Raw genomic sequence first — 13,761 nt, forward strand, 5'->3', positions numbered from 1 at the left:
CGAGAGAGGCCATGCATGAGGACCCCCCATAAAATTGGGTCAATTGCTGTTAACAATTTGGCAGCGCAATCTTTTGGCCGTTTCGATTTCAAGGCGCTCAGGGTAAAAAAAGCGAAATAGGAAAACAAAGCGGCCCATAAAAAACGAGCACGTGCGAGCGAACCTTTTGAAAAAAACAATTTCCGCATAGAGTTGTTGGCCGGAAAAATAGCCGCTGCAATCGCAGCTGACCCACGGGAAAAATCCTCTGGGCTGGAAAACTCAAGTGGATGGTGCAAAGTTCGCTGGTTCACTCATTAATTAGTGAATTTTGTTTGTTATTCATTTCTGCGAGAACATTTCCAGCAGGGCTCCTGCTTAGTTCAACTTTGCTGTGTTGTTTCATAAAGGATAACTTCGGGGCCCAGAATTCAACAGTTGAGCTGGGCTTCACTTTCCATTTAATCAACTGGGGAAACAGTCGACCCCAATACTTTGAGTGTCTGCCAATAAAGTTACTCTGCCCTTAAAGCTGAGATGCACTTTGCCACCATGCCAAACGCTTGCTGGAAACTCAGACGACTACGGAATGATTTCATTTACTTGCAATCAATGAAATTGCACTGATGCAATTTTGTTTTGGCCCCCCAAAAGTAAACAGGCGAGCGGGTGGATTCGAGTCGAATGAGTGGGAACTTGCAAGGAACTGGCAAAAGTAACAGTTGCAGCTAGGAAACTTCTGAGGGCGGGGGTCACCAACTGTCTGTCACGCTTGCCTGCCATCTATGGCAGCCAAGGCAGCCATGGCAGCATTTGGTAACCAGCAGCCAGTAGCCAGCAGCCAGTAGCCAGGAGCAGCTAATGTCTGGCGACCGTCCCCCAATCCCACGAAGCCCCATGAATTCCCCTCGTCGCTGGGGATTCTCATATCGCAGCCAGACACGTAGCCAGCCAATGTGGATTGGGTTCGGGACGCAGAGAGATTTGTGAAAGATGTCAGGAACACGCTGCGACAGAGTCGAAAAATGAGCAGGAATCGTAGGCGGAGGTGAGTGTGTGAGTGTGTCCGCCCCTCCCTCCAGTCGTCCTCACCACAACCCCTTTCTTTCAAGCTTGTCCAGCAGCGAAACGCCTTCGGATGGAGAGCAGAATGTGAATGACCATACCAGATTGAGGTCACGATCCATAGAGCAGGAGCTCTACGCAAATCACTCTGGGACCCAGGAAACTCAAATGGTCGATGTGGCAGTCGGCTCATCATTCACGTCCCTAAGTCAGTCTCACTGGACTGCAGGAGACCCATCTCCTGATCCGACCAAATTTACTCTTCAAAACGTTCCTCATATCCTTGTGGAGGCAACAAACGAAGACAAGAAAAGAGTTACATACACAGACGCAACGTCTACACCTATTGAACCCATATCCGAAGTGCCGTTAGTGGAACCCACTTACGACAAAGCTCCTTCTCCTGCCAGGGACAACAAATCCCTTTCTGTCAAAGTGTCCTCTTCGGAGTCATCAGATGTTCCCATCAGCTTGCAACAGTCTTCCTTTGCAGATGACCCTGCGCGTCAGTTTGCCTCCATTAATGAGGTCATCTCCTTGCAGAGATCACACAGCTCCACGGAACAATACGACCGGGAAGAGCCACTTATCACCAAGACTCAAAAATTCTATAAAAAGAGTAAGTTAGCAAGGTAATTCCAAGTACTTTTTAATATGATTTAGTTCATTTAGTCCATAGAAGAAATATTAATACCGTTTTAGTACTTAATATCTAAATTCTTAAAAAATAAGACTTCTTCTTAACATATTGATAGAACCAATATCATAGATTAAACTATTTAAACAAAAATACTTTTTAACGAGGTTGAAATTGTCATGACGATCGCTCCTATAACATACAAAATTTCTAATATTAAGTTTTGTGACGAAAAATTATTAAACATTCGACTTAATAAATACACTTTTTAAATTTTATCATTCGGACCGAATACAGGAGCCCCATTGGTCCCGAGGTACGACTCGGAGGATTCGTTTGCCATTGAGAAGGAAGTTATTCAACAGGAGGCCCCATCCGCAGTCAGTGCGGGCTACACGATGGACGAAACGGAATCGCCGGGATCGTTTAGCGAATTCGATGCTGAAAGGCGCAGGAGCAGCGACCTTTGGGATGCAGCGAGTAGGAGTTTCATTTCCAAGGAGTCCTTCAACCTGAGCCGTAGACGACTAGGCTCCGGTATGGTTTTTGTAAGTGAGTGGGTAGCATATATGCAGTGGTGAGCCCATAACCCACTTGGTCCGTCCCCAGATCTATATGGTGATTCCACCGGATGGCGGCTTCGGCTGGGTGATCATGGTGCTCTCCTTCCTCGCCCAGCTGATCGTCGATGGTCTGATCTTCACCGTGGGCATCTTACTGCCATTTATAGCCAAAGATCTGGGCGTGGAGAGGACGTCGGTGTTGTTCGTGGCCAGTGTCCAGATTGGTTGCTACTTCACGAGTGGAACTTTTGCCGCGGCGTTAATAAATCGCTTCGGCTTTCGGAAGGTTGGCATTACGGGAGTCCTGTGTTCGTCAACCGCCATCATGGCCTCCAGCTGCAGCGTCAACCTGACCATGCTGATCTGCTTCTACAGTGTCCTAGGTAGGTTGACTTTCAATGGTATTCCCATGGAAGATGAATAAGAACCCCAGTCACCGCCACCCAGTGCAGGTGGCATCACGTTGAGCATGATCTGGGCCAGCTCGCAGCTGATCGTGGGCTACTACTTCGAGCGGTATCGTCCGATGGCCAACGGATTCTCCTGCAGCGGCGGCGGCCTTGGGATAGTGCTCTTCACGTTCCTCAATAGCTGGCTGGTGCCCATCATCGGCTGGCGGAACATGCTTCGGGTGCAGGGCGGTCTGGTCCTCTTGATCCTGCTGATAGTCACCTTCTACGTGGAGGTGGCTCCCACACAGGTGGGCCTGTACCATCGCCCGGACGTGTTGGACTCCAGTTCGGATGAGTATTACGGCAACTTCTACGTGCACGACTATCTGCGTCTATCCAACCATACCAATGGGATCCACAGTTTCCTCAGCTCGTATGAGCCGCCTCCCAAGAAGCGACGGTGCGCCAGCCTATGCTCCTGCTGCACCAACTGTTGTGGAAAGAGGCGCAAGAAGGCGGAAAACGATGAGGATCACGATCTGCTCATCCGTCCGGCACCTTTGGAACGGGAGGATCTCTTCTACACAGGACCAGCCGAGTACGAGAAGCCTCACAGCAAGGAGCACCTCGAGGGCAAGGAGTTCCACCTTATGGGATCGGATAAGAACGTGAGTGTTTTCCGTACAAGTCAGCCCTTTTAAAGGAACCCCGCCCCCTTTTCGCCCATAGACCCAGCAAGTGAATTATGGTATAAAAAAAATTCACGTAGACGAGGCCGATCCAGCTGCCACCGCCAGTCATCATAGAGATCAGAGATGGGCCAAAGGGCCGCCAAAGAAACAGAATGCTATGAAATATAGGAAAAGCCGGTTTATGGTCACCCTAGTGAAGCTTTTCGACTATCATCTGCTGAAAAAGTTCGAGTTCCGGGTGCTGGTCGCTTCCGCCCTTCTTTTTCCGATGGGCTTCAATGTTCCCTTCGTTTACTCGAGTTCGCGCACCAAGATTCCCGTCGAATATGCTCGGTTAATTGGCCCCATTATCGGTATTACCAACTTTTTGATGCGGAATGTTTGTGGCTTTCTCGCCTATAAACGGAAGACCTGGACTACCTACATCTGTGGTTGCGGCTTGGTTTTTGGTGGATCCTTTGTATTTATAAGCGCTTTTTATGGTCAGGACCTGGTTTGGTTCCAGGTTCTCTACGGCGTTTGCTATGGTGTGGCCCCAGGTTGGTACATTTTTAATTTGTTCTTACCTTAAAAAGATTTAATTTACCTCGCTTGAAATACAAATTATACGAATTTCCGTGTTTAGCATCAATTGATTTCAAAAAGTAAAAAACTGTAGCCAACCAATACTAATCACACTTTGTGCCTAATTGCTTTCCCACTATTAGCTGTTTTTGCCACCCTGCGAGGACTTATTTATGTGAAATATCTGGGCCTGCCCAAACTGACCAATGCCTTTGGGATTACTTCTTTGGCCATGGGTGCGGGTGCCTTTATTGGCACTACGATTGCCGGAGAAATGATTGGTAATTCGGGAAACTACACTGCTGCCTTCATCTTTGCCGGACTGTGCCTCATGACCGCCGGAATGCTGAAACTGCTGCTGCCCGCGTTGGTGAAGTTTTACTACCGGAAAGCCCATTGAGGAATCGAATAGCTGGAATTGCATTATTTATTGGGTTTCCTCCTTCAAACTGGGGATTTATTTTACAAAATAGCTTACGCTCTTCTTGTTTTCTCATTTAATACATACATAAGTGTTATCGACTACTTTACTGTTTTGGTTGAACCCGTGTTCGAAATTCTAAATAAATGCGTTTATATTACACTTTTGGTAAAAGATTTTCCATGAAGGGTTGATACAAATGATAATTTGGAAATGTTAAACGGTGTTTTAAAGAATATTTAAAGACAATTTCCATTTCCTATCATCATTCTTTGGTGGAACATGACTTTTAAAAGCCCTTTAAAGCCTTGTTGACTGGTAAACCATTGCAGCTACCACAAAATGACACTCTCGAACACATTCGAGTACAAAGTGTGCAGTATTTTGATTATGTCAAGCTGCGATTCTATGTTTTAGATTCTTGGGATTCTTAAACTTTGCCATTTTCAGTTAATTTCGGGAGTTTTCTTTTTGGGGTTGACTTTTATTTCAATCCATTTAAAGTTATTAGTTAGCTTAATTTACATCTAATATTAGCTTAGTTGCTGAACAACACACTTTGGCTCCACGCTTATAGGTTCAAGTGTGTTGTGTTTGGTTTTTCATTTGGTTTTGTTTCCATTTTTCCTTGTTTGGGTATGCAAATGTTCACGCTTCTTGTTTACTTTGATTTGCTTTCTAAACTTTGTACGTCTACTGTTCAATGCTGTTTTTTTTTCCTTTGGTAATATTTTATGATGATTTTTTACATATTATTTAGAGCTAAAGCAACAAAAGAATAAATATAAACCAATGGCAACGCATAAACATAAAATCGTTCGAATCCAATCCATTTTGTCCTCTGTCTAATCTTCTTGTGTTTTAAATATTGTCAGTAGTCTTCCCCATCGTCGCATCTAATTTATTTCACTTTCCATTGATGTCGCTGCAATTGCGGCTCCTTTAAAATCAATTTCGTATGATAATCTAAATTTAAATTAAAATCTCATTTCAGGATGATCCACACTTCTTATGGCCTTGCTGGGCTTTCTTGTTCACACAGAAAAAGCAATTCTTACGCCTTAAATTAAAATTATATTTATATCGCCAGAACCCTCAGCGACGTGGCTCGTTCATGTGTCGGAATCGGACCTGAAATTGAATCGTGAAATATATATTTTAATATCTTTTTTGTATGGTAAGTTATGATGTATAGACAAAAATATTAAAAAAAATAATTTATTAGTTCTGAAAGGTTTTTGTGCGTGTGAAGATAAATTTAAAACTGCTAGTCCATTTTGTAGAAAATCAGAAATACAATTGAAAACAAATATTAAAACTAGATAATACATTTTATTTTTTAATGATATGCAAAAAGCGTATTTAACAAAATGTGAACATTTTGTATAAAAAACAATTAATTTTGTTTTGACACAAAAACAGAATTTAGAATAACGTTTTTTGATAAATTTATTTATGTCCAAATTTCTGACTTTTTTGTAAGGGGGTAGTACATCATCATTTTTTTCAGAAATTGAAAATCTAAAAAAATATTAGCTGTGAATGCCATTCGATTGGAAATTTTATTACAAATTCAACGGTGTATGACCAGCGTTCCCAGGGTTTTGAAACAAAAACCAAGTTTTTAATGTGTTTTTTGGGATTTTTGGCGATTTTTATACCCTTGCAGAGGGTATTATAATTTCAGTCAGAAGTTTACAACTCAGTGAAGGAGACGTTTTCGACCCTTTAAAGTATATATATTCTTGATCAGCATCACTAGTCGATCTAGCCATGTTCGTCTGTCCGTCCATCTTTCCGTCCGTCTGTCCGTCCGTTTCTACATAAACTAGTCCCTTAGTTTTAAAGCTATCTGCATGAAACTTTCCCAAAAGTTGTCTTTCTATTGCAGGTAGTATATAAGTCGGAACGAGCCGGATCGCATGATTGTAGCATATAGCTCCCATAGGATTACGTGGATTACGCCCCCGACTTACCAATTAAAATAGGTCTGTGACCCGTGACAGTTGCGCTCGGTGCCGCACCACTTGGATTGCTGGAGCGCCGGGCAGGGCCGTCCGCCCCTTTTGCCGTGCTTGATGACCTTGCGGTAGCGGTGCATCTCGCCGATGCCGCAGCTCTTGCTGCAGGCCGTCCACTCGGACCAGTGGCTCACGCGGCAGTCGCGACGCCGCTGTGCCGAGCTCCGCCTGCGGGTCGCACCACCCATGGCACCCCCAAACCACCCAACTTGCCACCCGCCGGTGGTGACTGCGGGGCCGTTGGGTTGGAGCCGTTTGAATTGCCAGCATCTGTGGCACGCCGATAGCTGCTGGCGATACTCTGCAGGATCGCATGCTTGTCGTTCTTCGGCACCACGCTGACCACCTGACCAGGTGACGGTTGCAGGCTATTGTTGCTGCTGTAGCTGCAAGTGGAAAAGGTCAACATTTCAATTAGTTTGGTTCAAGAAGCTTGAGTTTATTTACAGAACATAGACTTTATATGGTAAGTCACAACCTGATATTCCCAACTTTTCTGATTTGCCTAAATAGCTTAACTTGCAGACGCTAAAAGACTGTCATTAGTTAAGTTAAGGAAGCTTAGGCTTTCTAGATAGTCCAAACTGAAAAGTTAATCAAAATTAGGTTTTAGGAGAGGTTGAATTCATCACAGCCCTTTTATGTATGGCTTATGACTGTTTCACATTAAATTAATTATTAAAGTAAGACGATAACTACTTTCAGACACTACAAGAATAATAACCTTTGGTTGTTATTCAATTTAAATTTAAATTTAAATAAATCAACTTAAATATGTATGTCTATCGTTTCCCCTTAAAATTTAATAAAAGTTTCTACACTTATTGGAATTAAATTTTTTAAATTTCCACAAGTGTTTCTATTTACAGAGCTCGGACTTTATATGGTAATACCCAACCTGATATTACCTAACTATCTTACTGATTTGCCTTAGTAGCTTAACTTTCAGACGCTAACAGACTGCCACATTACACATACGACCCGTTCGCCTCCATCTGCTCATTTCTGCCAAAAAGGTGTGCACGTTGCCTGCTCACGTTTGTTATTTCAGCACATCAACTGTGGAAAATTTCAATTTAAATTTGCCTTTTGCCAGCCTTCGTGCCGTGTTGCTGGCTGACAGACACAGAGCCGAAAAAGCCCAAAAAGGCCAAAAAGCCCGCCACCCGATACCCGAGTCTCCTGTATTCAGGACTTTTGGCGGACCCACGCGCGAACCACAATCCCCAAATCGACTCCTCCACTCCTCCACTCCTCGACTCTCGCTCCCGAATGTCCTGGAACCACGACGTTTGGCTGTGGCGCTGCCTGGCTTCCTTCCTTCCTGCCTTCCTTCCTGGGCAACTTCCGTGTTTTGTTTCCTGCAGTTTTTCGTTTATTTGCATACACATGCCGCGCGTATGCCGTGTTCAAAATCGCGCAAATAATAATAAAAAATCAAAAGGCAGACGAACAGGCACGGCAACTGATGAGCAGCCAGGAGCCAGGAGGAGTTGGCGGAGCAGCGCAAATAAATTGGCAAAAATATTGAAAGACCCAAGAGAAGGCGCACAGCGCCATGGGCCCAACGAAAATAATGAGGAAAATTCCCAAATTGAAATTACATACAACATTTTCTCCCCTCTGGAAATACCTTTCCCTGCTTTTCACAGAGTTTCTGCCGAGTTTTTACTTCCTGGAAACATGGAAGTTATTAGCGACAATTTGCTTCGATCATGTTCACGGCAATTACTGTTAGATGAGCACATCAAAATGTATTAAGTAAATGTTGTTTCAGCAGCAATTTGCATTTCCACAGCCCAGGAAAATGGCTGTGACTCAGATGTCGGACATGTGACGGGGAAATTGCTTATCAGGCCGAAGCAAATTGGTTTTTCAAATTGAAAAGTGAAAGCCAATTGGCATAAATATATAGTAACTCGGTTTGCTGACGATGCATAATTGACGTGACAATTGTCAGAATTCAATATAATAATTCAATTATAATATTTGACATGACTGCATTCAAGGGGTAAATGATCAGGGGAACACTTAATTACTTTTATTCAGTCGGCGGAAGCATACAATTATGGTTTGAAAATTGCTTTGTTACTTATTTTATATGCACGCTGTTTGGGAAATTATGGCCATCAAGTTCACTAGGCATTGTAGAAATTGTAATTTATTTATAACAAAATGCAAATAAGGCTTAAATCCGATTTAAGCATACAGTTGAAACTATTTTATTTCACTAATTTAAGGGGTATAAAAGTTGTTTATAGATCTATATAAGAGCACAGTTTGTCCCAACGTGAACTTGCATCAGAGAATGGTGCAGCAGAAGACCTCTCCCTGGGGCTGGGCATACACAGTGGCCACTGGCGCTTGGCCACCGACCACAACGGTGGGTCGTGGTGGAGGCATCACCACCACGGGTGGTGGCGGTGGAGCGCCGATGATCACAGCTGGTGGCGGCGGTGGTGCAATCACCACTGGGGGCGGACCAAAACCAATGCCCACGCCCATGGGCGGAGGACGTGGTGGTCCGCCAATGTTGATACCGACATTAACACGAGGTGGCGGTGGTCCGTAGGCGATTCCGGGACCCCTGGCCGGTCCTCCGTATCCACGTCCTGGCGGTGGCATCTCGACCGATGGCTAACAACTGACTGACCAGCACTTTGGGGTCGATTGGCTTCTTGAGTTTTGGTTTTTATCGAGTGTCCGCTGGTAATTTACTATCAATTACTGTGATTTTTTTTTGGGGGGCTTCTGTTTCCGCTGATTAGATATGCGATAGGCGGAGCTCACATTCCCAGGCTGATAAAAGAAACACCAAGTTATTGATAAGATTTCTATTTTATGATATGATATGATAAGCAGGGGTTCTGGCCCTGATTCATGGCCCCCATCACTTGCCTTGGGGAAAGCCCCTGACCTCCGATTTAGCAGATGACGCATTTACAAGGGCAACATTTTCGCTTCGGTGGTTCTGCTGCAATATCTCGTTTCTGGATCGGTGGTGGTTGATTCGATTCCTGTATTCCCTGCTCCTGTTGCTGTTCTTGGTTCAGTGCCGCACTCAAGGAATACCGCTTGCCAAACTTATCGTTACTCTGCTCGGAAACCTCACCCACGAAAACAGTTGTGACGGGTGTGGCAGGTTGTATAATTTCCTCAGTCACTTCTATGACCTCGGTTACTTGCCCATCGTTGGAGGACTCTACAACCACCTCTCTGTCCACCACTTCTACGAACGGAGGATCGTCTATTACCAGATCGGTTAGAACGAAACTGTTAAGTGGTTTTGGTGGTGGCCTTGCAGGTGGTGAGGGAACTGGAGTGACATCCACAGACTCCACAATCACCTCCGTTTGTGTCAGATTCGATGGCGGTATTCTGACTTTCAGAGGTGGACTGGGTGGGGGAGTCGGTGTGGGAGTAACCTCCAGGGACGCCACAATTATAGCCGTTTCCGCTAAGCTTGGCCTAGGAACGAAACCCATCTCAACGGGCCCTTGAATTGAAGGACTTCTTGGTGGAGTAATAACTGGCGTTTCTTCAATTATCTCAACATAAGCTTCATCTTCGCTTAATACTTCCACTTCCATTGCGGGACTGTGTGGAGCGGTATTGTAGGGGGTTACTTCCTCAACCGTCACATAATCATCGACTTCGATTAGGCTTTCTCTGGAAATGAAGGGAAACTGTTCGGGGGGAGGTGATGATGCTGGTGTTACTTCAAGGGACTCTACAACCAGCTCTTGTACCATACTAGAGCGGGGTATGAAATCAGTTGTCACTATCGACCGAAGTAGAGGGTCAGGTCTAACTTGGATCTCTTCCACAATTGTCTCTACAAGGGCTGTCTGAGGCGCACACCCATTTTGAAACACTGACTGTGGGGCCTGTATGATTTCGATGTCCTCCACAGTGTTCTCAACATAGCCTGTCTGAGGGATAATGTCAATTGGCACTGGAGATTGATAGGGTGGATTTTCTTCTACAACTTCTATGTTCTCCACAACCGATTCCACAAAGCCTGAACGAGGAGGAAAACCAATTGGAAGTGGTGGCCGTACTGGAAGTTCATCTTCTTCCGTGACTTCCATATTTTCCACAATCGATTCAACAAATCCGGATCGAGATGGGAAATCTATTTGAATAGGGGATTGAAGAGGAGAGTATACTTCTTCTGTGACTTCTATGTTTTCCACAATCGATTCTACCAATCCTGTTTGCGGGACTAAGTCACTTGGCAAAGCAGACTGGGAAGACTCAACTTCTACAGGGACATCTATACTTTGAACAATAGACTCTACGAATCCAGAACGAGGTAGATATCCACTCTGCACTTTTGGCCTTAACGGAGGATCTACCTCTGTAATTATTTCTATGTTTTCTTCAATTGATTCCCCATTGCCACATTGAGCGGGAAGCAGGAAAGGAGGATCATCTTCTTTAATAACCTCTATGTTTTCCACTATACCTTCCACTGGTATTTGTAAGACAGGTTCGGGGGTTACCACTTCTATATTTTCAACAATTGACTCCACGCAAACTGGCTCAGAGTCAAAGCCATTTGAGGGAAGGAGAAATGGAGAGTCATCAACTGCAATGGTTTCCTGAATCGACTCTTCGGTATCGAAACCATTGGCTGGAAGAAGAAAGGGGGAATCAGCTTCAATGGTTTCCACAATTGACTCCACAACCACATCTCCAGGAACATTAATACTTTGTACAATATTCGGCACAGGAGGATCTTCTTTAACAACTTGTATGTCCTCCATAATCGTCTCAACTTGTCCTGATCGAGGGTAGTAGGCTTTTGGTGCTGGGGTCTGGACAGAAATAGATGCTGCAGCTCCTTCTATATTCTCCACAATTCTAGCCACAAATCCGGGTTGAGGAATGAATTCCGGTTCCTGTTGGATCTGTGCAGGAACGACGAGCTCTACATTCTCCACAATGGTTTCCGTTGGGTTAAGTTGCACTCTGGGAATGTATCCTGTTGGGGGCAGCGAAGGCTCCACTGACTCCACAAAAATATCCGTTTGAACCACTTCGGCAATGGGAGAGAGCGATGGCTGCTGAGCTCCCGGAAAGTATCCCGTCTGCACTTGAAGTTGTGGGGGTGGGTAAGGTGGAGGATCCAATTGGTCTACTATGATTTCTTCTTCCACCACCCTTGTGTGGTTTTTCGACTGCTTTACAGTTTCCTTTGTCTCCGTTTGCCAAACCACAGTTGTGAATTCGTCTGAAGCGGATGTTGTGCCCAAAATCTCCTCTGTCTCCACAACATCCTTCTCCGATGAAAGATCTAAGTCTAAGGAGGGATTTGATGACGGCTGGTTCCAAAAGGCCTGTGGTTCCCAAACCGCATTGAAACCCACCTCTTCGGTGGGCGTAAGAAAGGGCGGTGAAGTATCCGGTAGAGGTGGAGGTGGCGAAGTCTTCTGCCTGTGATGGTGGTGATGCTTTCGCGGCTTTGGTACGTTCTCAACCAGAATCACTTCTTCTCGCTCAACAACCTCAACATTCTCCTGCCGTTCGTGATGATGATGATGATGCCTGTGATGGTGATGATGATGACGGTGACTCGGTGCTGGAGATCCCTCGATGTTGACTATTTCGACGGTCTCCTGGATTGTGCCACTGCTCGTGGCGATCGTTTCTATTGTTTCGTTAACACTTCGCTCCTCAACAATTGTCGTTTTCATGTTGTCGCTTGATTATTCCGTTTCGTTTTCGTTGTGCCCATTAACTGAAACCCCAAATGCTTTGCTCGGCCCATTTATACACGGTGTTTATGTCATGGGAAATGTATTTTCATGCGTTAAATCCTTGTACTGATAAGATAGTTACTATATCTAAGCAATGTGGCAACTATTCGTCTTCGCCCCCGCCGTCTGTGGTTCGGTCTCTGGAAATTGGAAATTCGAAATTGTTAGGGCTTATGTTTGATCGAGTTTTCGACTGCGATTCCCGCCTGCTTACTGGTGGCACTCTTCTGCTGATTTTGGTTCTGGTTCTTGCGTCGATTGCGCTGATTGTTGGCTGCACTGCCGGCGATTACCGTGAAGGTGGCTGGCGGGATTCCGGACATGTTGCTGGCACTTAACTCATTGCCCGATTGCCGGCAATTCCTCTACTTTTATAGGCCACCCGCGACATCGCATTCGATAAGATAGTAATTACTTCGCCACTGGCCCGAGTATTCCGCACATTTGGCAGCCCCATCTGATATCTGGCCCGGTCGCCGGCCTTTGTTTTCGACCCTGTCAGAGTGCCAGGAAAAAAGGGCGAGTCGACAACGCCCACTCCGGCAGGCTCTTGGCACTCGAACACGTCCCGGGCTGGTGGGGATTGTCATTAAATATGCAGGTTACCAGTGCCAATGGTGCCAAAATCCACTCCAGCAGCTTCGGCTTTGGCCAAAAGTGGCACGAAAATAGACAGCGAGCGCAGTAGAGGGGTTGCGGATGTGGATGTGGATGTGGGTGGATAAGTCTTAGACTGGAACTGTTAGCAGGGATTAGTTGTAGTTTGGCCCGACGTCCGGAGTTTCGGGGATCCAAGGATTTGGGGCGGCTTTTTAAAGATGCAGCATTACCCAGGTACGTGCCACTCGGGCCACTCTCCTTCAGCTCTTTAGTTCTTGGGTTCTGCCATCCCCCCCGACGCCTCCAAAGTGGTGTAATGTGCTTTGAAGTGTGCCAGAAAGCTGTTTTCCTTCCACCCACTCGCTTGTTTTTCCAACAGCTCCGGGGCTTGGCACGTTGCTTTAAATATGTGAATGCATATGTACACACAGAGTGTTGAAAGTAGTTGGTCTTGAGTTAGGGGAAAGCACTTTACGCATATGTTAAATAGGGCCAATTGAAGCGCTTTCAGCACTCCAAAGCAGATTACGTATACGAAATGTGGCATTTAAATCTTACTCTTGGCCCAAAACTGTTGTATAGCTAACGGGTCTATATGCCTAATGAAAACTGTTTCTACTTCTTGGATATTTTCAATGGTAGTTCCACTGGTTACTGGTAAGGCAACTCGGCCATATCTATTGATTAATCATTTGTTTTTGTCAATCGATAATTATGAGATAACATTTTTGTTTACACCTGGCTTAACACATTGACACTGTTATTTTTTTTAACCAATTTCAAGGATTAAAACTCGACCTAGAGCTTTCGCAACCTTGAACTGTAGACGTTAAAAACACAGAAATGATAGTTTTTAAAACAATTATTCAATAATGTTCACAGTAATGGGCTAGGTAATTCCCAGCGACCAAAAGAAATTGTTGTCGTTAGGCCAAGTATGACAAATAAGTCTATGAGTATAAATAATATCTTATCTAATTTATCTGTGTGTGACCATTTTTTAAAGCTAGAACTTCCATTTTATACAATGAAATATTGTTTAAATTACTTTTATTTAATTTATGT

General features: G+C 44.7%; 4 protein-coding genes across 8 annotated transcripts in view; 1 reads left to right on the forward strand and 3 right to left on the reverse strand.

Annotated features, from left to right (window-relative positions):
- The first annotated feature begins 912 nt into the window (after positions 1–912).
- Positions 913–4,422, forward strand: LOC108149774. 5 transcript variants are annotated; one of them, XM_017277622.2, is made up of 7 exons: positions 913–1,027; positions 1,092–1,663; positions 1,979–2,233; positions 2,291–2,627; positions 2,692–3,304; positions 3,366–3,867; positions 4,036–4,422. In XM_017277622.2, exons 1-7 carry the CDS (start codon positions 1,005–1,007, stop codon positions 4,290–4,292), a joined length of 2,559 nt encoding a protein of 852 aa, XP_017133111.1. In that variant the 5' UTR covers positions 913–1,004; the 3' UTR covers positions 4,293–4,422. The 5 variants fall into 5 exon arrangements, with proteins under 5 accessions (XP_017133111.1, XP_017133112.1, XP_017133114.1 ...); XM_017277623.2 differs by having other exon boundaries at positions 1,979–2,229; positions 2,697–3,304; XM_041707279.1 differs by lacking the exon at positions 913–1,027 and having other exon boundaries at positions 1,600–1,676.
- Positions 4,423–4,776: 354 nt separating this feature from the next.
- Positions 4,777–13,761, reverse strand: part of LOC108149775 (spondin-1) — a 45,435-nt gene continuing 36,450 nt past the window's right edge. Inside the window, 3 exon segments of the mRNA XM_017277626.2 lie at positions 4,777–5,444; positions 6,290–6,533; positions 6,536–6,720. Coding sequence (XP_017133115.2) covers positions 5,426–5,444; positions 6,290–6,533; positions 6,536–6,720 — 448 coding nt within the window. The 3' untranslated portion in view covers positions 4,777–5,425.
- On the reverse strand, positions 8,528–8,966 carry LOC108149776 (formin-2). Its single transcript, XM_017277627.2, has one exon. The coding sequence runs from the start codon at positions 8,957–8,959 to the stop codon at positions 8,636–8,638; it is 324 nt and encodes a 107-aa protein (XP_017133116.1). The 5' UTR covers positions 8,960–8,966; the 3' UTR covers positions 8,528–8,635.
- LOC108149773 (titin) lies at positions 9,078–13,289 on the reverse strand. Its single transcript, XM_017277621.2, has 3 exons — positions 12,311–13,289; positions 9,233–12,236; positions 9,078–9,133 (listed from the first exon to the last, which is right to left on the reverse strand). The coding sequence occupies exon 2, from the start codon at positions 12,031–12,033 to the stop codon at positions 9,259–9,261; it is 2,775 nt and encodes a 924-aa protein (XP_017133110.1). The 5' UTR covers positions 12,034–12,236; positions 12,311–13,289; the 3' UTR covers positions 9,078–9,133; positions 9,233–9,258.

The sequence above is a fragment of the Drosophila elegans genome, unplaced genomic scaffold (genome assembly GCF_018152505.1).
Source record: "Drosophila elegans isolate 14027-0461.03 unplaced genomic scaffold, ASM1815250v1 contig_183, whole genome shotgun sequence".
NCBI classification, from domain to species: domain Eukaryota; kingdom Metazoa; phylum Arthropoda; class Insecta; order Diptera; family Drosophilidae; genus Drosophila; species Drosophila elegans.

Coding starts and splice junctions, on each gene's coding strand:
- LOC108149774 (XM_017277622.2), top strand. CDS start 1,005: ATGAGCAGGAATCGTAGGCGGAG. Junction 2,234..2,290: donor CTCCGGTATGGTTTTTGTAA/GTGAGTGGGTAG, acceptor GTCCGTCCCCAG/ATCTATATGGTGATTCCACC. Junction 2,628..2,691: donor CTGCTTCTACAGTGTCCTAG/GTAGGTTGACTT, acceptor ACCGCCACCCAG/TGCAGGTGGCATCACGTTGA.
- LOC108149776 (XM_017277627.2), bottom strand. CDS start 8,959: ATGCCACCGCCAGGACGTGGATACGGAGGACCGGCCAGGGGTCCCGGA.
- LOC108149773 (XM_017277621.2), bottom strand. CDS start 12,033: ATGAAAACGACAATTGTTGAGGAGCGAAGTGTTAACGAAACAATAGAA.